Genomic DNA, 22,561 nt, shown 5'->3' with positions numbered 1-22,561 from the left:
ATAGAATCCTTCAGTACTGTAATTCGAGGCTTGAATTTGTTCAGTACTCTTAGTCTGAGAAATGCTAAGTGAATTCTTCTCTTTTAATTTTCTGACTCCAACTCTTTGTACATTTCATTACAATATTATACTTTGTCTTCTCAAGCATCTCTTTGAAATCTTCTGTTCAACTCTTTTACTTTCTCACGCCTTCCCTTTGTTTTAAATTCTCAATGTTCTAATGCAGTTTTCAGAGCCTCTTCTGAAATATATTTTTACTTTTCTTTCTCCTCTATGTAATGGCATTTGTATTTCTTCCCCTAGCTCATGTGGTCTTTGATCATTAGTGTTCAGTACCTCAAAACTGTTTTTGAGGAGGTTTTAAATTCAGGTGGGATATATTCGAGGTTATATTTTGGTGCTCATGTCTTTGTTTTGGTTTTCTTCAGCTTCAGTTTGAACTTGTACATTAGTTGATGCTCTCTGTTCTACAGTCAGCATATCACCTGATTTTGACGACTGATGTTGAGTTTCTCCAGCAATTCTTTTAAAAAATGTATCAATCTGAAAGTTGGATAATGACTAAGGTTGACAGAAGTAGAAGAGATACACTTGGGTTATGGTGTTGGAGAAGAACACTGAATATCCCATAGACTGCTAAGAGAACGAACAGATCTGTCTTGGAGAAAGTGAAATCAGGGTCCTCCTCAAAGGCAAGGGTGGCAAAGTTTCATCTCATATACTTTGGGTCATACTGTTAGGAGTGGCCAGTCTCTGGAGAAGGACATCATGCCTGGAAGGGTGAGGGCCAGTGTCAGAGAGGAAGATTCTGGTGTGGCTAGTTTAATGTTCACAATGGTCTCCTAGCCATTGGATTTGATTTTACCGTGTGGATTGTCAGGAATTTGTGAATAGGACATGTTAGCCTATCCATAAAGGAATTGGCTGTTCTCACCAGTTCATAATGGCATTGGTTAGTCTGAACATTAAATTGAGGAGGTCCAGCAGCAAAACAAGAGGAATAGCATCACCAGGAAAGAGCAAACAAGAGAATGCCCTTTGTCCTTTAGGACCAGAGCAATAGCCACAGCAGCCACAGCAGAGAACCAGAGACCTGACACGAGATGGACCTTGGCACTGCTACACCATTGAAGCAGAGCTAAGAGCCTTTTGTTCCAATTTACTGGAGAAGTGTGTGTGTGTGTGTGTGTGTGTGTGTGTGTGTGCTTGCCAATTTTGGCAGGAGTGAGAACTTTATGACACTGGCCTAAATCAGCAAAGCTCAAAACTGAGGCACGTCATAGGGGCGTATTTCAAAGCTGTCCTGACTGTATCCTGCTACTAACCTGAATTATAGCCTTTTGACATCCCTATGATTCTGTGTGGTGTGTGAACCATTGAGCTGGATTTTGGACTAGTGTTGGGAAGAGTAAAAGAGAGTGTGAGAATATGACAGACTTGTCTGATCTCGTGGGAATTAGTTTTGTGTTGTTGATATTGTTGACAAGGACAGTGCCCCTTTGTGAAATTGGTAAATGTTAGATATAGCCGTCCTCATGTGGCGCTTACTCCTTTTATGAAGACTCTCAATAAGATGGATTGACATGGTGACTGTAACAACGGCTCAAGTGTATCAGAGGTGGGGAAGACCACACAGGATAGGGCAGGGTTCACATCAGTTGTTTATAGGGTTGCAATGAGTCACAATCGGCTCGATATCATCATCATCATCATCATCATCATCATCATCAAACTCATTCCTTGAAAGGAGAAAACCTACATTCTGCAGCTAATTGGCAAAGTACTATCTTGGAGGCCAGCTGCATGAGCCACTGATTGCATAAGATCTTTTTCTGGAGATAAACCAGCATTTTCCTCCTAAAGGTGCTAAACACACACGAGCTCTTGCCCGCACCCTAACCTAGCCTACAAATATCCTCTCAGAACCTCCCTTGGTGAGACAAGTTTGGGAACCCTTATTTACCCTGTCTCCTGTATGCATGCATGTCGTAAGACTTCCCCTTTTCTTCCCCAATCCCTGTCTCTAAGATGGATTTTTGGGCATTGGTAGCAGAATCTTAATTCTTTCTCCAATGACAATGGAAAGGGAACCTGGGGAGGAAGGGAGAAAGTGTTGTCACGTTGAGATGGTGACCAATGTCAGGAAACAGCATGATTATCACTAACTAGCTCCACAGAAGCCACAATAAAATGATAAACAAAAAAACAAAGCCAAAAATCCAGTTCACCGAAACAAAGATGAGAAAGGAAAGAAAAAAGAAAAAAAAAATCTCAAAATGCAGCCGACTCACCGGAGAGGAAACTCGGCTCCTGGCCGTCTTGTCGGTTCTGACTCAGCGACCTTCTGCCGGGTTTCCGAGGTTGGACGTCTCGACAGAAGGAGGCTGCCCGTCCTTCTCCCTTGGAGTAGCTGGTGGGTCTAGACCCCTGGAGGTGTGAGGCCTTTGAGTTAGCAACCCAACTCCCTGTGAACTAGATGACCAGAGCTGCCCACCCAGAGAGGGAAGGCTTTGCAATAGCTCTGTCCACTGTCCTGGGATCCTACTGTAGTGCCCAGTGTCCTGGCCTGTGGATGCTGGACATGCCAGCCTCCAGGATCACATGAGTTGATCCCGTAAGACAAACCTCTCTGCTGACCTTAATATGTGACTGGTTCGTCGCTTTGGGGACCCTGTCTAACTGAAGCCCTCCAAGACCTCTCTCCCAGAGAGTGCACTTTTAGAAGCTATACCCCCTGTCTCTCCACCTCACCCTTCTACAGAGCTGCCTCCCCTGTCAAACTGTTCGTCGTCAGTGGGGAGAGGAGACAGGTCTGGTCCAACGGCTGTGTCACTGGGTTTCTCTCCAGATCACGGAAATAAAACGAGGCACACGGCTTCTGAGGCGTCCCACTGCCTGGAAAAGTGATCTTAACATTCTGCCACAGCAGTTGGTGTTGTTAGGTGCCATCGAATCAACTATGGTCCAGAGTGACCCTGTCTAACAGATCTGAACGCTGCCCTTGCCTACACCAGCTTCGCAGTGTCTGACCTACTCAAGCCCATTGCTGCAGTCACCGGGTCAGCCTGCCGCTTTGAGAGCCTTCCTCTCTCCTTGACCCCCACCTTTCTCAGCATGATGGTTTTTTCCAAGGTCTGGTCCCTCCTGACAACAGGCTCGAAATCCATGCAGTGAAATGTCACTGTTCTTGGCTCTAAGGAGCATCCCGGTTACACTTTCTCCAAGACAGGCTTGTTTGTTCTTTGGTATCCATGGGATGGTCGGTACTCTTCTCCAGAACACAATTCAAAGACATCACTTCTGCTGTGATTCCTATTCATTGTCCAGCTTTCAGAAGAACAGGAAGCAACTGGGAAGACTGTGGCTTGGATTAGTGCACCTCAGTGTTTAAATGGACATCCTTGATTTTTTAAATAGATTTCTCCAATGCAACGTAGTTTTATTTCTTGACTGTTATTACTATGGGTGTTGATTTGGGATCCAAGTAAAATGAAACTGTTGACAACTTCAGTCTTTTCTCGGTCATGATGGTGCCCGTTGGTCCATTGGTGAGGATTTTTGTTTTCTTGATGTTGAGATGTGATCCACATTGAGGCTGTAATTTTTTATCAAGTCCTCTTCAATCTTGGCAAGCAAGATTGTGTCATTTCGCATTCGAAGATGTGTTTCTGTTAGGTCTGGAGACAGTGCCTAGGGATCCTGGGTCCATGTGCCCCTGACTATGCATAGTAGACTTTTTATACTCTCTCATCTGCTTTTATGTCCAAGACTAGATGATGGTACAGAGCAGAAGTGTCCAGGAGCAGGGCCACCATATCCCCCCTAATACCCTGAAGTTCCTAGCCTCCCACTTCCATGTGCCTTGCCTTGTTTCTCATTGGTCTTGAATCCTGCTTGAGTAGACAGTTAATACTAACACCACGCCAGGGTGAGTGAAAAGGTGACCACCAAGCGGGTAAAGAAGGTTGCTGGCCAGGCTTGAATGAAGCTATCAAGGCCCTGGGGTCAAGCCTTAGCTCCCATAGCCCATGTGGTAATCAGAGATAATCTCCCCCTTTTAAGGCACTTAGTCATGTGCAAATTTCCCTGTGCTAAATGTAGCTTTTTCACCTGAGGGTGGGGAATAAGGATTAGGACAGGAAAATCTTTCTGGGGCTGTTAGGAAAGGTAAAAATGGTGATGGGGATAGTATTGCATTGATGGATGATAGACAGTTTTTTAAGAAAACTTTTCATATTAAAATTTCACTTAGGAAAACCTGAAATAAAAAAGCCAGAAGAGTGAAAAGGTCCCTCAAGTTAATGCTAATTCCAGGCAGGATTCACATAGCATCTTGTGGTGCTACTGTATGTTCTAAATAATGCTCTTTTCTGTCCCTGATTTCTGTAGAATATTAAATTCTTAACACCTATGTGTTTAAAAAAAAAGATTGTGTCATCTGTATATCACTGTTATTAATAAATCTTTCTCTGATCTTGATGCCAAATTCTTCATACAATCAAGCTTCCTCTTTTTTAAATTGATTTGCTTATAAAGTGTGTATACATTGTGTTTCACACTATTCTCCACTCACATTGTGTTGCATACAATCATTCTTATGCATTATTCTTTATAAAATTAATCACTGTTGGACCTTGTCCATTATTACCCTGTCTTTTTGCCCAGGTCCTTCTCATTTACTTCCTCCCTCCCTCCACCCTGTGTAACCCTGTGGTTTAGCCCCTTCTTATCCTCCGCCCTTGCTCCCTTGAGTTTTCATACATGCCTTACTAGTTATCCTTTTGTTTTTACATTAATGGTTTTATGGGTATTTGACCTTATGAGACTGTGTTAGTTCAGTTCTCATAATGCTCTCAGTCTCTTCCAAGTTGCATAGTATTTTTCAACATCATCACTCCTGTGTGCTGCGTAGTATTCCATTGTGTGAATGTACTACAATTTCTCAATCCATTCAGCTGTGGTTGGACATCTTGGCTGTTTCCGTGTTCTTGCAATGATGAATAACGTTGTTACGAGCATTAGTGTACAAATCTCTGTGTTTCACTGATAATTTTCTTGGGGTATATTCCTAGTAATGGAATAGTTGCATCATATAGAATTTCTATGTTCAACTTTTTGGGGAAGTGGTTGTACCATTTTCCAATCCCACCAAAAGTGTATGAGAGTTCCCACCTCTCCCCTTCCTCTCCATCATTTATTACTTGCTGATCTACTAACCATTGCCACTGCTACTGGAGTGAGATGGTATCTCATTGTGGTTTTGACTTGCATCTCTCGTACTGTCAGTGACTTTGAGTATTTCTTCATGTGTCTGTTGGCCACCTGAATGTCTTCCTCTGTGAGAAGTCTTTCCATGTCTTTTGCCCATTTTGTAATTGTTTATCAGTCTTTTTTCTTCTGAATGTCCAGGAGTATTCTGTAAATTTTTGTTGTAAGACCCTTGTCTGAGACGCTATTGCAAAATGACCAGCTACTTGAATGATTTTCTCAGCATATGAATTGAACAGATGTGGAAAAAGGATAATGTGATACACACCTTTCCTGATTTTAAACCATGCAGTGTCCACTTGTTCTGTTGGACAGCTGCTTCTTGGTCCATGAGGAGTGTGCGTCATGATGAAAATGTGTGACCTTGAGAGAATGAGTGAAAGAGGACAGAGCACAGGTGCTGAGAAATGGGGCAGCAGGTCACACAGCCCTTCAGTTTGCAAGAGTGTGGAGCAGAAATCTGTGGACTGGCTGGCCCTCGGGGTGGAGGCCAGCTCTGGTACACACAGGGACTTGGGCTGTGGCTCCCTGCTGTTGCAGCTCTGACACCCGGGACAGACAGAACTCCCCAGAGACAAAATCAGGGAAATGATGATGGGGTCAGCAGCTCTTCTGTAAATGGAGGGTGGGTGGCCTATCCTGAGACAGCACACATCCTGGTCCCTGTCTCAGTTTGAAGAGCGGCCCCTGTCCTATACAGAACAGAAGACAGCTCAGCTGGTCCCTTCTCCCTCCTCCTGGGGCCATGGGGATTCTGTGCTCTGGACAGGTGTGGGTGCGGCCACTTAGGTCTGTCTAGTCTTGGACAGATGCCGGTGCCAGTGTGGGGAGGCCCTTACACCATTTTCTCCATCAAGTAGTGCAGCTTTGTCCCTGATTTTCTGGAATATTCTAGGTCCAGCTGGAAGCTGCAGAGGAGGCCCTGAGAGCTGGGTGTCTGGAGGCCACACAGTACATTTCACCTTGCTTTCTAAGTGTCACCGTCACGTGTGCCTCTTCCATGCAGCCTCCCATGTTCACCTCTTTCACCCATGACTCCTCGGATGTTAGTTTGAAGCCGTTTGTTTCCTTGGCCTGGGGGGTGTTTGGAGACTTTACTGGGATGACAGTCACGTTTGCTGCTCTGTCGCTGCCCTTAAGCTCAGGGAGGGGAAGGGAATGACGCAAGCTTCTCCTGAAGCACAATTTATTGAACAAAACCACTTTTTCTTTGAAGCATATCTTTCTTAATGCCATTTGCATGAAACTTTACAAAGCAAATTGGTTTTCTCTTCAAACCGTTGGGACACATTTTATTTCGTGTCAGTAATTACAGTCCTCACACCGTGACCACACTCTCATTTCTGTCAGTCTTTCAGCCTCTCGTCCTCTGCGTTCTAACTCATTCCCAGGCCGGTGGGCTTTCTAGAGACGGCTCGGATTCTCCTGTCCTGTGTTCAAGCTCATCCCTGGGAAGGCTCGGATTCTCCTAGGTATCAAGCTAGATGCGATACTGTTTAGAAGACCAGAGCTCCGAAGGAAAAAGCAAAGATACAAGGGAACAAATAGAAAGACCGACTTGACCCCAGCCTCTGTGGCTCAGCTGGTCGATCCAGAAGGGACCACAGTGGAGGGCACCGTTAGAGCTGAGAGTGTGCAGGGGACCTCAAGCCGACCAGAGACATGCACATGCCAGCCAGCTGGACCTCCACCCCAGGGTGTCCCTTGCTCCCCCAACTCCTGCCACCTGCTTCCCTCACCTTCCCGTCCAGGTGGCTGCGGACTCCCTTGTCCACATAGGACAAGGAGGGACAGAAGGGTTCTGTGCCGTGGAAAAGGTGAGGAAGTCAGGTGCGAGGAGGGAAGAGGGGTCGAGTCATCAGGCCATCAGAGGTGAGCAGGGTGACACCTGTCCCCGTCGGGCCCCCTATGACACGTCTCCCAGCAGATCCACGTGAGCTCTCTGACAAGGAAACCAGCCTGGCCCCAGGCCACCTGCAGACCTGCCAGCCTGTGACCCTGCCCTCTAGAAGGGGCTCCCCTTCTGCTGCCTCCTGTCGCCCTGGCTTCCAGTCAGCCGGCCAGGATCCCTTGGTCCTCCCCAGCGCCCGGCACGCGCCCCTCTGCAGTCCCAGCCCATGCAGGCGTTCGGCGTGAATGGAGCTGTGAAGCCTGCTTAAAAGGCAATAAAAGTTTTGGGTTTCAGATGGTCTTACTGCAGAGGAGAATAGCAGAGACAGGAAATCTTAGGAGCAGACACGACAAAGGCCGGCACGCAGACGGAAACACCTCGGCTGTGCAAACAGAGGCGGCTGGCGGGGGCCCAGCACCCATGCCAGCCTGGCCCTCACGCCCGGGGAGGCGCAGGCGGCTCGACCATAAACTGTTTTGTCTACATTGTTGTAAATGTTTATAAACCTCTCTGCATTTGTGCTGCCGAAGTATTCCGGACCCTCTGGAGTGGGCCTCGCGGGAAAGCGCGCGTGCGCGTGTGTGTGTGCGCGTGTCTGTGGGCGCACACATGTCTCTGTGCACATGCATGCACGAGAGGTAGGGAGCTCGAACCCAGTGTGTGTGTGCGTGTGTGTGTGTGCGTGTGTGCTTGTGCATACATGCAGGAGAGAAAGGAGGCCATGAGTCCAGTGTGTGTGTGTGTCCATGGGTGTCCATGTGGGTATACACTTGTGACACTGGACAGGAGGTCTTGAATCCAGGTATGTGCATGTGTGTTTGTGTGAACTCATGAATGTATGTGTGAGAGGGAGAGGGACTGGCGTGTGTGCGTGTGTGTGTGGCAGAGGAACGGGCATGCTTGGGCACTGAGTCTGGGTAGGGGTTGGGCCCGGGGAGCTGGGTGCTCAAAAGAGACTGGACTCTGGCCAGAGGAGTCTGTGGCCACCCTGCTCCCAGCTCTGCAGTCTGAAGCCAGCACTGGGCAGGGACAGCCTTTGTGAGTCTGTGCCCACATCCCCACGTTCTAGAACCTTCCCATTAGGGGAGAAAGACACCATGTAGCCTCATGACTGCCTTCACTTGATTTGAGCAGCAGCATGACCACAGCAATGCCCACACAGGACACTGTCCAGTGGTCATGACCAGCTGCCCTGCCCCCACTAAACACAGACCTGAGTGAAGTTGGTCTCAGGCTGGCAAGGCACACATGCCCAGTGCACACGTACCTCACAAAAGTGTGTTAGGCCCATGGACAGGACACACACGCTGGGGTGTGGACTTCCCCAGTGTCTGTGGCTCTTCTCACTGGCCTTCACCACAGGGAGATGAAGCTAGATGTGTGGTGGCACCATCACAGGTCAAGAGGCTGCCAGTTTGGACAGTGGGCATCTCCCTGTCAGCTCTAGGGACCTCTGGCTCTGGAGCTGCTGGGAACAACTATAGGACCTTTCTGAGGCCACCAGGAACCCAGAGATCCTGGCTGTCTAGGCCTGTGAGGGCTGGGTGCAGTGGACAGACGGAGATGGCCCAGGAGGTCCTGTCTGACCAGGTCAGAGTCCACAGCACTGGGATTCTGAGTGGTTTATTTTTGGGGTCAGGCCAGTCCCTTCTTTTTAGCTTTGAGGTGTGTGAGTTAATCCTGGATAGATGACCGGCTGGGGTGGCCTCATCAGAGCCCCTGAGAAGACTGAAGGCCTTGTCCAAGGCCATCGGAAGAAGGCCCAGTGAGTTGCAGGCAGGGCTGTAGGTATTGTCCAGGTGGGGAAGTGGGGAGGGTAAGCCCTCAGGGTCCTTGTCCACAAAGTGGGCTCAGGATCTGGGTGTCTGGGCCCTTTGAGGGGTCTCTGTGGGCTCCCTGCCGGGGGTGGGCATGGCTAGGGCTGAAGCCCGGGGGTGGGTGGCAGGCGCAGGGCTGCCTTGCGGCCAGGCTGCGGCCTGGAGTGTGCTCCTAATTGTCCATGGCTTACAGCCTTGGCCCAGCTCCCAGGACTTCATAAATCACCGTGGCCCCCACAGCCCTGCAGGCCTCCTGCCAGGCAGCATCCGCTCGTCCAGCTTTCTGTGTGGTGCTGAAGACCCGGGCAGCTGGAGGGCTGGGGGAGGGGGCACCGCAGGGCCCTGCGTCTGGATGATGGGCATTGCTGCTGGGGGCCACCTTTACCTGTCATCTGTGGGAGAGATGGGGGCCTGCGTCTCAGGAGGTGCCACTTTGCAGAGACACCGTCTCCTCACATATCCTTCACTTGCCCGAAGTGCACCAAGGCCACACAACACTCCGTCCCAGGCATCCGGAGAGGTCCGGGTTCCCTCGGTGGCCTCAGCCTTATGAAGGGACATGTGTCATCCCCTGCCCAGTGGATGGGTGCTGGCCCCAGACTATAGTGCTTCAGCCTCCTCATCTGAAAAGTGAGCTGATGATACTGTGTCCTGGGCGAGGCCAGGAGCCTGAGAGACCAGCAATTCAGGGCCGCTGTCCCTCACAGTCTCTGCCTGGTGGAGGGTCCTCTGAGCCTGTCTGCCTGGACAGGAAGGGGCAGACCAGAGCCTGAGACGGGGAAGGGGCTTTGGGGCAGAGGTGACAATGGAGCTCATGGTGGCTGGGGGGTGGGATGGGGCTGGGAGGACTGGAGGAGGCATCTGAAGCCTGGGGCCCAAGCTTGGTGAGGGGACCCTGTGCTTGTCCATGGCCCTGCTCTGAGGTCTCTGAGGCTAACAGGAGGTGACTTCAGGACGACGGGGCCAGCTGCCCCAGCTGTAGGGACCTGCCCCAAGCTTGGCTCCCTCTGGAAACACCAGCCCAGACAGGTGCAGGTAACTTCCTGCCTGCAGACGCTGTGGGCGGCGGGCAAGCTGCCCGCCAAGGCTCAGGTTGGTGAGGTGATGTCTGGGAGGTCTGGTCTCGCCACCCCCTGGGGCCTGGGCAGACAGGCTCCAGATGGGCAGCGGCCAGCCTCCCCGGATGCCTCAGTGGGGCTGGAGGGTGCCTGCTCCAATCCTGTCCAGCTCTGCCCCAGGGCAGCCTCCTGAGCCCCTTCCCCCCTGGGGTGCCGCTGGAGGGCGGGGTGGGAGCAGCAAGGAGCAGCCTCTCCTAAGGGCTTTCCTGGAGACTCCCCCAGCTCTGCACCGTCTGTGGGTGAAGATGACAGTTTTACTCCAAGGATTGGACAAGTGACGCATGCTGGTGTCCAGCAGGTGGAAAGGTCAGGTAAGGAGACACTTCACTGCCTGAAGACACTGGGCAGGGAGGATCTAAATGGAGGCATTCAGAGGTGGGGACAGGAGGTGGATCAAGGCCAGTCTTTGGAGGAAGCCAGTGGGGCTTACGACAGGGGGAGGCAGCACAGAGCTGGGACTTTCCGGAACGAGTGACAGGACAGACTGGCTCCAGGACCCTGTAGACACACATGCCAGTCAGCGGACCTGGGTATGCCCATCCTTGCTGAGTGGAGCCTGGTACCTCGTGAGGCTGTGCAGGTGGCCCCAGCAGGCAGGATGTGCAGGGGGTGGTGGGACGAGTGGACAGGAGAAGCTGTCCTCTGTGACATGAGAGGGAATGGGGTGCGATGGAGTATAAGGGGCAGTCAGATGCAGGCACCACAGAGGGTGGGGCAGTCCAGCTTGGCGGGGGTCTCTGTACTTCCGGCTTTCTTGTTGACCTTGGGAAGCATCAGGACGAAGGACATGGCCAGTGCGCAGTGGTAGAAGCTGTGGACGTAGGTGTAATCCCATTCCTGCAGGGGGTAGGGTGGGGTTGGTTTGTGGCCTCACTTTGAGGACCGTCCCAGCCTCCTATTTCTGGTGCCCGGGCCTGTGGGTGCATCTGCCAGCTGGGCATGCCTGGTGCTCCCAGCTGTTCAAGTCAGACCTCACAGGTCTGCTTTCCCTGGGCAGCTGCCTCTCCTGAACTTGCTGGTCTGTCTACCAGCTGAGGAATGAAGCCCAGCTCCCTCTCTCATTCCCTGCTTCCCTCCCTCCCTCCCTTTTCCCCTCTGTCACTCTCACTCCTCCTCCCTGCCTCTTTTGCCCCTCCCATCCCCCTTCCTCCCTCCTCTCATTCCCCCTTCCTCTCCTCCCTTTCTTTCCTTTCTCCCCCTCTCTTTTTCTCCTTTCTTTTCCCTCTTTCCCTTCCTCTACCTCCCTCGCCTCTGTCCCTTCCTCTCTCTTTTCTTCCCTGTCTCCCTCCCTCCTTCCCCCTCCTCTCTCCCTCCCTCCTCACTCCAGCTACATCTTTCCCCCCTCCCCCTCCCCCTTTCACCCCTGGCTCCCTCACAGTGACTGGTTGTCTCCACCTTCTGCCCACCAGGTGCCTCATCTCAAGCTCTCTGAAGGCAGGGCTGCATCCCTGGTCACTCTGAGAACCCCCAGTGGTACTGGAGGACAATGGACAATTCATTAATTGGAATGAACCCCAGCAGCTGCCGGGGTGAAAGGGTGTGCAGCTGTATGAAACATGAAGAGCTGGGACGCCTGGCCATAATAACAGTCCCCTTGGGGCTCATACCTCAAAGAAGAAGCGTAGCATCAGGGCCAGGGCCCCAAAGCAGAGGCCAGGGCCTACCTGCTGGGTGTAGACACTCTTGTCAGGGTACAGACCCTTCTTTTCCTTCATCTTCTGAAGCTGTGGAGAGGAGACCAGGAGGCTCACTCAGGTCCTGGGGTTGGGGTGAGTCATGCCTGGAGTGACCCTTTCCTGGTCTCTCCTCAGTACAGCCCACCCCTCTGCACTGCCCTCCTCTACATGGACCCTCCCTTGCACAGCCTTTCCCTTGAAAACCTGTAGCCTCTCCTCTGCATAGTCCATTCAGGTGAAAGCCCCTGCCTTGTATAGTCGCTCCCCTACACGGCCCTGCCTTGAAATCCCTCTTCCCTGTGTACCTTCCCCCTGCACAGCCCTTTCCCTGCACAGCCCTTCCCCCCCACCCCGCACAGCCCTTTCCTGCACAGCCCCTTCCCTGCACAACCCCTTCCCCCTGAACAGCCCTTCCCTGCACAGCCCTTCCCATGCACAGCCTTTTCCTGCACAGCCCTTCCCGTGCACAACCCCTTCCCTGCACAGCCCCTTCCCCCTGCACAGCCCTTCCCGTGCACAGCCCCTTCCCTGCACAGCCCCTTCCCCCTGAACAGCCCTTTCCTGCACAGCCCCTTCCCTGCACAGCTCCTTCCCTGCACAGCTCCTTCCCTGCACAGCCCCTTCCCAGCACAGCCCCTTCCCCCTGCATAGCCCTTCCCCCTGCACAGCCCCTTCCCTGCACAACCCCTTCCCCTGCACAGCCCTTCCCTGCACAGTCCTTCTCTGCACAGCCCCTTCCCTGCACAACCCCTTCCCCCTGCACAGCCCTTCCCTGCACAGCCCCTTCCCCCTTCACAGCCCTTCCATGCACAGCCCCTTCCTCTGCACAGTTACTCCCTTGCACAACCTCATCCTCTGCACAGTCTTCTTTCCTGCAGGGCTTCTCGCCTGCTTAGACCTTCCTTTTATCCTTCAGATGGACTCTGAGAGGACCAGGAACACAGCACTTGCAGGCTGAATCAGGTTTTACCCAGTCGTTGAAACTGGACCTCCACTACCTCCACTACAGAACCAGTGAGAGCTCCACCCGGAAGACCCTCCCCCCTGGCTGGAGGCCCCTGAGGCTGTACCAGGCTGCTTCTGCATTGTTTCTGTCTCCCCACGGAGAAGTCCTGAGGAGACTCACATATGTTGACAATTGGAGCATTCTGGGACCAAGGCCATGCCCCCTCTCCAAAGTCACACCCACCTTCCTAAGGGCACACACTCCTGCCCAAGGTCATCACACCTGTGCAAAGTCTTCATATGCTTTTGCCCGAGGTGACTTGTGCTTGCTGAAGATCACATACCTGCCCAAGCTCACGCTGTGGGCCTGCCCCCACTGCCCTAGCTCTTTCTACTTCCTAGGTCTGAGGGCTGCTGTTCTCCCAGAGATGGGCTGCTGGAGGAAAGTCTACCCTCATTCCAGGAACAACTGCCCTCGAAGGTCCAAAATAAACTCTGGGTTAAATGGTCTAGAAAGCAGAACTGGGGCTCGTGGTACAAGGGCGGTCAGCTCTTCCCGGCTGGAGCTTCTGTGTGCAGGCCTGGCCAGGACTCATTTGTTTAAGGAGGGAGTTCTAGTCTGGCTAATTACCACCCACCCTCAGGCAAGGGCCAGCCCCTCAGGGACTCTGAGGCTGCTTCTGGCTGGGAAGGGTCCAGCCGACAGAGCAGGAAGGCAGTGCTAAGAGTCCAGGAGATCATGAATTCCATTGAGCTAATTAAAGCGTCCTTGCTGGGGTCAGGATGAGCCAGACCCCACACCCGTCCTCCCCTCACAGGCGGTTCCCGGGGTCCCTGAGGTCAGCCATCACAGCTCTGACTTCCTCCATCTGAGTGAGGAGGGGTGCTGTCCTCCCGTGTGGCTGGAGAAGCCGAGGTGTTCTGGAGTTGCAGGATTGAAGGATTCTTTGGGCAAAATCTTGAATGATGCAGGAAACATCAATAAAAGATGGAAGGAATACACAGAGTCACTGTACAAAAAAAAGAATTGGTCGATATGGAACCATCTCAGGATGTAGCATATGACCAAGAACTAAAAGTACAGAAGGAAGAAGTCCAGGCTGCTCTAACGCCGTTAGTTAGGACCCCCCACCCCAAAACCTCCAGGAATTACACTTGCAATGCTTCAATAAACGGGTGAAACAACACGGGAAGAGCTTTCTCATCCACGCGAAGATATCGGAAAGAGAGCTACCTGGCCAGCTGACCGGAAGAATAAGTAATAGATATAAATAAATCTGGGAAAAAAAGTTCATAGATGTGCATATTTCAAGTAAGTGTGATAAGACAGAATGCAGAAATTACTGAACAGCATTAGTAATACCGCATGCGAGTGAGTTTTTACTGAAGAGAACAAGGACTGACAGAAATGCAAGCTGGGTTCAGAAGAAGCTGCGGAATGAGGAAAGTCACTACTGATGTCAGATGGATCTTGGCTGAAAGCAGAGAACCCCAGAAAGAGGTGTACTTGTGCTTTATGGACTGTGCAGGGGCAGTTGACTGCGTGGGTCATAACAAATTATGGGTAACACTGAGAAGAGTGGGACTCCCAGAACACTTAATTGTGCTCGTGTGGAAGCGGTCCACGGGTCAGCTGAGTAGAACAAGGACACTGGGGGTTTCACTGGAAGGGAGGGCTACACAGCAGGGTTATGTGCTTCCAGTTTACTTATTAAATCCGTCTTCTGAGCAAGCTGAGAAGCGGGACTGTATGAAGAAGAACGTGGCGTCAGGGTGGAGGAAGACCCACCACACCCTGTATTATGCAGATGACATAGCCTTGCTTGCTGAAAGAAGACTTGAGGCACCTACCGGTAACGATCAAAGGCAACAAGAATGAATGTGGATTCTACTTCAGCATCGAGCAAGCAAGAAGCAGCATCAAGGTGCGTGCACCGCCAAGGGAGAGTGGATCCGTACGCCTCGCCCTCCAGTGGGCTTGCAAAGGCAGTAAATCACACAGCAGATTGACCATCTTCTCCCACAGAGCAGATGGTGGGTTTGAACCAAGTGCCTTTGGGTTGGCAGTGCAATTCTTTACCACTAGGCCATCAGAGCCCTCTAATATCATGATAAGTAAAGAAAATATTGACATCATCAATAAGTTGAAGCTGAGCATTAAAAAAAAAGATTCTCCCCACTGGACCAACTGGCAGCACCAGGATAGACGGAGAGATTGAGACTGTTAACAGTTACAGCTTGCTCGGTTCCACTCCTGGCACCAGCAGTCAGGAAATCAGAAGACGGATTGTGTTGGGAAAATCTGTAATCAGGGACCTCTTTAGAGTACTGAGGTGCAATGACGTCAGTATAGAGACTAAGGTGTGCCTGATCCAGGCCATGGTCTTCACAATTCTTGCTATGCATCAGAGACCTGGACAATGATCAAAGATGACAGAAGAAGAATTGATGTCTTTGAATTGTGGTGCTGGAGAAGAGCATTGAACATACCATGGACTGCCAAGAGAACGAAAGTTCTAACCTGGAGAGAGTGAAACCGGGTTGCTCCCTGGAGGCAAGGATTTTGAAGCTCCATCTCACATACTTTGAGCATGTTGTCAGAAGGGACCAGTCCTTGGAGAAAGACATGGATGGAAGCATGGAGGGACAGTGCAGCCGAGGAAGAGCCCAGATGAGATGAATTGACACAGCAACTGGGATTATGAGGGTTGGTGTGTCAGAGACAGCGAGACTGACTCAGGACAGGGTAGGCTTCAGAGATCGAGTCATGGGTGACTCGATGACACATAACAACAACAACAAGGTCACTAGAGCAGCAGTCAAGAAATAAAAGAGATGTTGCAGCAAGTAAGTCTTTTGCTAATGATCTTTTTGAATCCTTCAAAAGCAGAGAGGTAACTTTCATGACTAAGGTTTGCCTGACCAAGCCATGGTCTGTTCGGTCACCGCATGTGTGCATGACAGTTGGACAGTGACCACGGCAGCTGGAGAACTGATGCTGTGAATGGCAGCGTTGGTGAGATGGTGAGTACCGTGGGCTGTGGAAGAACGGACAGATTCGTGTTGGGGGGCAAAGCACCCGGACTTCCTGATCAATGACGACGGCAAGACTCGGACCAGGTTGCCCTGCACATGGCAGCAGGCCAGCGCTATCCCTAGGAGTGGACCTTGCTGGAGCAAGTCTGACCTTTCTGGTAACATGACTAACGTGAGCGAGATGAGCTGCCACACCCTGCCTCGGAGGGGCGCTCTGACGACTTGTTCCCTGACGGGTCTGTGCTTTGCTGCCCAGGATGCACTCAGTGTTCCTCACCAGCCCCATCACTCAGAGGCACCAGCTCCTCTTTGAGCTTCCTTGTTCCTCACAGATGTCTCCTCAACTCTCCTCTGAGTCAGCCTTTGAGGTCAGGACCCTGCTGCTAGTGTCACACCCACTTTACAGACAAAGAAACTGAGGCTGAGCTGGTCAGTGACAGGGTCAGTCCCACAGCTGGTGAGAAGATCAGATACAGAGTTTGAGGAGACCACCTGAGGTCACTGCCTGCTTGTCCCGAAGCCATGTGTCCACTGAGAGCTCAAGGAAGGTTCAGGTCAGCGGGGTCCCCGGCCTCCCATGCCCTCTGAGTCCGGGCTGGACGGCACATACCCATTTTGCAGCGGTGATGAGGACGGCGGTGCCGATGGGGCCCGAGTACACGCCGTAGCCCTCGCGGTCATGGTAGACCCGCACCGCGATGGTCAGGACGCCAAACATCACCAGTGTTGACCTCTTGGGCTCGTCGAAGTCAGCCAGCGCTGAAGGGCCAGGGAGAACCGGAGAGGTCAGTGACCGCCTGCCCTCCTGGCTGGCACTTCCTGAGCCCATGCCTCAGTCATGAGACCCCAAGGCCAGGATGGTTCCGGGGCTCAGAATTCTAGGGTTCAATGGGGCAGGCTGATGGCTGGTTCCCTGTGCACGGAGCCACCGGGAATATCAATAAGAAAATTCAGCCTGCAGGCCCTCAGCCATCAGGGACACGCACGTGTGTGCTGAATGGGACGGGACACTCCCGTATCATGGACAGTCATGTGCACAGGGGCCCGGGGACAGCCCCCCATTAGATACACCCACCTCTGTGAGGGACAGCAGGCACTTGACCAGCAGAGATACTGTGTGCGTGTGTGTATGTGTGCATGTGCGCAGATAGCAAGATTCACTCACCCATCAGAGACACCCACATGCTCAGTGCGGTGCCGTAGATACTGAAGTATTCCAGGACATCCAGCCGCAGGAAGCAGAGTATGGACAGGCCTGGGCCACTGCAGGCATGGTAGAGCTGGCAGAGACCCCGGTGGTCAGCACAGGACGGGTAGACCCAAGGGGCCCGAAGCACAGGGCCACAACCCTGTGACAGCGGGGAGCCTGCCTAGCCCCCCTCCCAGCGCCCCAGGGGAATGGAGGGAAAACACCAAGTGTGGGTTCAGGGGCCTAGGGCTCAGGGTCACCACAGCTGAGAGCCAGGACTGGAGCATGTCCCCTGGACCCAGGTCCCTGTTCTGAGAAGGTCCTTGACACAGAAGAAAGCTGAGACAATCGGCCAGCCTCCAAGGGAAGCAGGCCCTTCTTATAGGGCCGACCTAGAGAGAAGGCCTTCCTTTGGGACTGGCGTCCAGCCCTGTCGACAGTGAGATCAGAGGTGAAGTCCTCTCCTTGTGGGGTTAAGCACTCAGGCTCTGGGGTCTCAGTAGGTTCTGCTCACTGAACATCTCAGTCAGTGGGATGAGACCACCTATCCACATACCCCCCCACAAGGTGGGCATCGCACAGGCCTGGTGGGAAGGCAGGGACATGGAAGAGGGTGCAGCTGGGGTTTTAAGAAGGGGACGGGGTGGGGCCCACAGGCTGGGGAGCATTTGTCACAAGAGGCAGCTGGCCTTGTCATTTGGGGTGGGTGAGGCAGCTACAGAGGCAGCTGTGGGGCCAACCAGGCCCAGGGTGGGGTGGTCTGCTGGTGCCTGTGGTTCCAGGCTGGGTTTAACATGGGATTGAGGGCAAGGGTACAGGACCCCACTGCCTGTCCTCTCTGAGGCCTGTGCCCAGAGGCTGTGAGATTCCCCCACTCCATCCAGCACCAAGTCACCTGCCGCATTCTCTCTGCCCTACACAAGCTGGCTGCAGGGACACAGCCATGATATGGGCACAGAAAAAGTGCTTGGGTGGGTAGGCTCAGGGCTGGTTCTCACAGCAACTGGACTGCACTCCAGGACTCAGTGTCTCAGTCTGCCCGGTCAGGCTGGCTCACGGGACACTGAGAAGCCCACTTAGGGGGCTGGGATCCAGCAGTCCACACACTGTCCCTCACTCTGCCTGGGCAGTGATGTGTGAACCTCTCCTGGCAGAAAGGACTCCTGAGAGCAAAATCCAGGGGACACTGGCCCTCATTGTTATCTGTGGGGTCTGCACACTGAGGTACCGTGTACCCTCAAGTACTCAAGTGCCTTCTCTTGCCACAGACAAGCTTGCCCTGGTCAGTCCAGGGTGACAGTGACCACAAACATGTGTCTTCATACACATATGTGTTCTCAGAAGTGCCCACTCACATGCTCTGCCTGCAGGCATCTCTGTGAGGGCAGGGAGGCTGCCCAGTGGGAGAGTGTGGTTCTCACACTGGGCACTGCCCTGCAGAAGGTCTGGAGGGACCCTGGCCACACTGGGCATGAGAAGGGGCATGATGGACAATATGTGAGGAGAAATGTTATAGAGAAAATGGGGTTGACTGGGAGGTCTAGGAGTGAGGGGTGGGGTTCAGAGACAAAGAAAGAGAGCGACACAGAGAGAGACAGACACAGAGACTGAGAGAAGGATAGAGACAGAGGGAGAGAGACACAGAGAGAGACGAGGGAGAGAGACAGACACAGAGACTGAGAGAAGGATAGAGACAGAGGGAGAGAGACACAGAGAGAGACAGACACAGAGACTGACAGAGGGAGAGAGACACAGAGACTGAGAGAGGGAGAGAGACACAGAGAGAGCGAAAGAGAGAGAGATAGAGACACACACACACACAGCGACAAAGAGACACACACAGAGACAGAGAGAGATACAGAGATAGAGACACAGAGAGACAGAGATAAAAAGACAGAGACACACACAGAAACAGAGACAGAGAGACAGACACACAGACACACACAGAGAAAGAGAGAATACAGAGATAGAGACACAGAGAGACAGAGACAGAGATAAAAAGACAGAGACACAGAGAAAAAGAGAAACAGAGACAGAGAAAGACACAGAGACAGAGATCATGAGATAGAGAGATACACAGAGACAGAAGGAGTCAGAGAAGCAAAGAGAGAGACAGAGGGGGGAAGGGAGGCACTGTGGGTACAGGACAGAGACAGAGCAGTAGTTGGGTGACTGATGGGGAGGTGAGAGAGACCAAGCGACTTGGCACGCGAGGGAAGTGGAGATGGAGGAGACACCAGACAGACACGTGAAGGTCACTGGGAGCTGAAGTTCAGAAGAGCCAGGGACCCCCCTGCAGGACCACCAGACAGAACTTCACCCCTACAGCCGGCGTCTTGAATTCAGACTTCCAGCCTCCTACACTATGACAGGATATGATTCTGTTTGTAAAAGCCAAGAAAGATATAGAGACTTTGAAAGAATCTACACGGCCCAGTTCCAGAAAACAGGATAGAAGCAGATGTAAACAGAGAAGGGAGACCAAGGGTTGAGGGAGAGAGAAATGCGAGACTGGGTGAGTTGATGGGGCCATGGGAGAGAGACGGGGGCGTGGGGGCCCTAGACGCTCTACCTGGCAGTATGTAACACAATTCACTGAGGACCACTCAGCCAGGTCGGCAGGAAAGGTTCAAAGGGAGCCTGAAGAGATGGAAGGAACAGGCCCAGGTGTCACCCCGCCAGTCCCAAGGTCCTAAGCCTGCTGACCCCTCGGGGCCTGGCCCGTCCTGTCCTCCCTGCTCTGCTCCCCTGAGTGAGTCTGGGGAGACTGGTCCCAGCAGCCTTGGATGGTCTCCCGTAGGCAGAACAAGGGGCCACCTTGGAAGGCTTGTACTCGCCACTGGCTGTGTCACCTGGGCTTGGTGTCACTCACAGAACACTTCCTCGCTCTCAGAATCATCTACGACTGGGTGGAGGAACGGTCCTAGAGAGACGGAGAGGCATCCCTGCCTTCCCTCGAAGGACCGCACCAGCAAGCATCCCTCGGCTCCCAATCACTTTCCTCTACCCAGTTCCAGGAAAGCGGGGGGAAGACCCCATTCTCTCTTTAGGATCTGTCCTGTGAGGAGCCGCCTCCCAGACCTCAGACTCACCGCCGTGAAGAACATGGTGAAGAGGTAGACCATGGCTTCCATGTGGAAGCGCCTCCTGGCAGCAACGCTGATGGTGGGCAGGAAGGCCAGGCTGCTGACGGTGGGCAGGAGCAGCTTGGCCACGAGTGTCCCCATGGGCAGGGGTGCTGGCCTCCCGGTGCCCCGGGCTGCGGAGTGGGGAGGAGAAGGCCTGCTCCCTCAGCGCGGCTCTGAGGGCAGCTGTGTGTGGGACCAGCCCAAGGTGGGGGCAGGAGGGAGCCAACAATAGCATTCACTCCCAGCGACACATGGACAGGGCCTGACAGCTGAAGGGCCATGTGGTCAAGCACTTACTCTCATTTTTTTTAGAGGCCAGAGGCGCTGATTCAAGAAGGGCCTTGCTTCTTTTTTCAGAGTAACAAAGTTGGAGAACAGGATCTGAGCCGCTTTCCGTCATACCCACCCTGCCTCTCACCAGCAGGGGCCAGAACAGGATGTCCGTGGGTACTGCTCCTTGGATCACAGATTCAGGGCGACCAGACAAGGCCGCTCCAAAGATGAACGGATTCTACTCCCTACAAAGGCTCGAAGGCCTGCTCACACTGCTGCCCATACTCAGTTCCCACCGTCCATGCCGCCCACTCTCATCCCCACGTGGTTTCAAACCTTAAGTAAACGGCCAGGGCGGTGTGTGCCAGGGCACTAGTGTGCCCTCCCAGCTCTTAGGGAAGCAGCTCCTTGGCTATCCTCCAGGGAATGGCTTCTCTTGCTCTGAGAAGTCTGGGGTAACTGTGTGGAGAGACCCTGCATGGCAGAGGAGGACATTAGAGAGCGCCTTCCGTGTTCCGGGGCCCAGGAGTTACAGTCTGAACGACCGAGGCTGACCCCAGGAAGCAATCCACGTGTGAGCTCTGCACGGCTGCATTCTTTCCCGGAGGCATATGCGCTCTGCTTCCCTACCATGTGGTTCTCTTCTATCCAACTGTAAGCTTCTTGAAAGCAGGATGGTGAGACTGTTTCACATACTTTGGGTAGGCAATGAGAGGGACTTGTCATTGGAAGAGGACATCATGCTCTGTAAAATAGAGGATAAATGCAAAGAGAAAGCTCCTCAATGAGACAAATTGTCACAGTAGCTACATCAATGGACCCAAATGCAGCAGCATTTACGAGGACTGCTTGGCCCTGGGCTGGGCTGCCACCAAATCATGTGTAGCTACTTCTGGGCCTTCGACCGCTGCCTTTCTCAGCCTTCTATCTACTTGTTTGTCCATCATCTACCTATCAATCATCTTTTTCTTCTCTTTTTAGGAGAGTTTATGCAATCCCCCCACCCCCTCCAAATTATGCAGTTGAGTTTCCCACATTTGGGGAAGTTGCAGGAGTTACCACAGCCGGAGTCAGTCATCTCCTAAGGAGCAACTTGGTTTCACACTCTCCAGGACAGATCTGTTTGTTCTCTTGGAGGTTCATGGTATGTTCAATGTTCTTCTCCAGCACCAGAACTCAAAAGGCATTAATTCTTTCTCTGTCAATCTTAGTCATTGGTCAGATCTCTGAAGCATAACAAGTAATTATTAAGATCAGGTGCACCTTAGTCTCTAGACTGACATCCTTGATGTCTTGCTCTTGAGGTCTCTGAAGAGCTGTACCAGACGGTAGATTTTCTTAATGCAATTTGTCTTTTGACTTCCTCGCTGCTGGTGCCAGGAGTGGAAGCGAGCAAGCTGTAATTGTTAACAATCTCAATCTCTTCTCCATCCATCATGGTGCTATCGTGGTGAGAATCTTTGTTTTCTTGATGTTGAGCTTCAATCCATATTGAAGATTGCAGTCCTTGACTTTCTGCGGCAAACATCTCAGATCCTCCTCGGTTTTGGCAAGCAAGGCTGTGCCATCTGCATAATGCAGGTTGCTTCTGAGCCTCTTTATTACCCGCCCATATGTCTGTCCATCCATCCACAACATCATTATCCAAAGAAAACAGCTTCCCTCTCCCCGTTCTGGGGCAATTCACACCAAGACGATGCCCAGATTTTAATTGTGGAGCTTGATGAGCTTTCACAGGCATCTACAGCTGTGTAACCACCACCAGTGGAGACACACCCTTCACCCCAGAACACTCCCCGCTGTCTGGCTTCTGCCACCACGGTGCACGCGCCTGTCCTACAGTCCCCAGCTGGGAGCGCACTCTGCTGTCCTTCCCTGGCCCGCCCTCCGCTGACCCACCATCGTCTGTCGTTTGGACACCATCTTCCAGTTGTGCTGAGGCCTGAAGCACCCCTGGGGATGATGTCGCCATGCAGGCACACCCCAGTGCCCTGGCTCCCCGGCTGGAGTCTGGGCTGCAGGGACAGCAGGCTGGGAACACGGGGTGCTGGTTCATCACTGTGGCAGCACCTCGGTGAGGGGGTTCCGGGGAGTTCCAGGGTGTTCCGGGCCTCCTGTGAACTGCCTGCACCAATTTTTCTTCTGGAAATCTCCTGCGTCTTCGGTTAGCTAGACCTGACTTGTGCTGTTTTGACAGAAGACACTTGCTTCGTTTGGCTA

General features: G+C 52.6%; 1 protein-coding gene across 1 annotated transcript; it reads right to left on the bottom strand.

The window, feature by feature from the left end:
• Positions 1–10,781: 10,781 nt before the first annotated feature.
• Positions 10,782–20,167, bottom strand: TMEM8C (transmembrane protein 8C). The gene is made up of 5 exons (XM_006900560.1): positions 20,033–20,167; positions 16,917–17,031; positions 16,362–16,510; positions 11,702–11,818; positions 10,782–10,931 (listed from the first exon to the last, which is right to left on the bottom strand). Exons 1-5 carry the CDS (start codon positions 20,165–20,167, stop codon positions 10,782–10,784), a joined length of 666 nt encoding a protein of 221 aa, XP_006900622.1.
• Positions 20,168–22,561: the final 2,394 nt, after the last annotated feature.

Source organism: Elephantulus edwardii, unplaced genomic scaffold (assembly GCF_000299155.1).
Source record: "Elephantulus edwardii isolate Elephantulus edwardi_28Jun2011 unplaced genomic scaffold, EleEdw1.0 scaffold00289, whole genome shotgun sequence".
Taxonomy (NCBI): Eukaryota; Metazoa; Chordata; class Mammalia; order Macroscelidea; family Macroscelididae; genus Elephantulus; species Elephantulus edwardii.
This window is presented reverse-complemented; position numbering and strand designations above follow the sequence as displayed.

What these genes read in the sequence shown, in the direction of transcription:
- TMEM8C (XM_006900560.1), bottom strand. Translation starts at nt 20,167, where the DNA reads ATGGGGACACTCGTGGCCAAGCTGCTCCTGCCCACCGTCAGCAGCCTG. An exon ending in TCACCATGTTCTTCACGGCG is followed by an intron (nt 17,032 to 20,032) that starts GTGAGTCTGAGG and finishes GGTCTCTGCCAG; the next exon opens with CTCTACCATGCCTGCAGTGG. An exon ending in TCATCACCGCTGCAAAATGG is followed by an intron (nt 11,819 to 16,361) that starts GTATGTGCCGTC and finishes TCCTCTCCACAG; the next exon opens with CTTCAGAAGATGAAGGAAAA.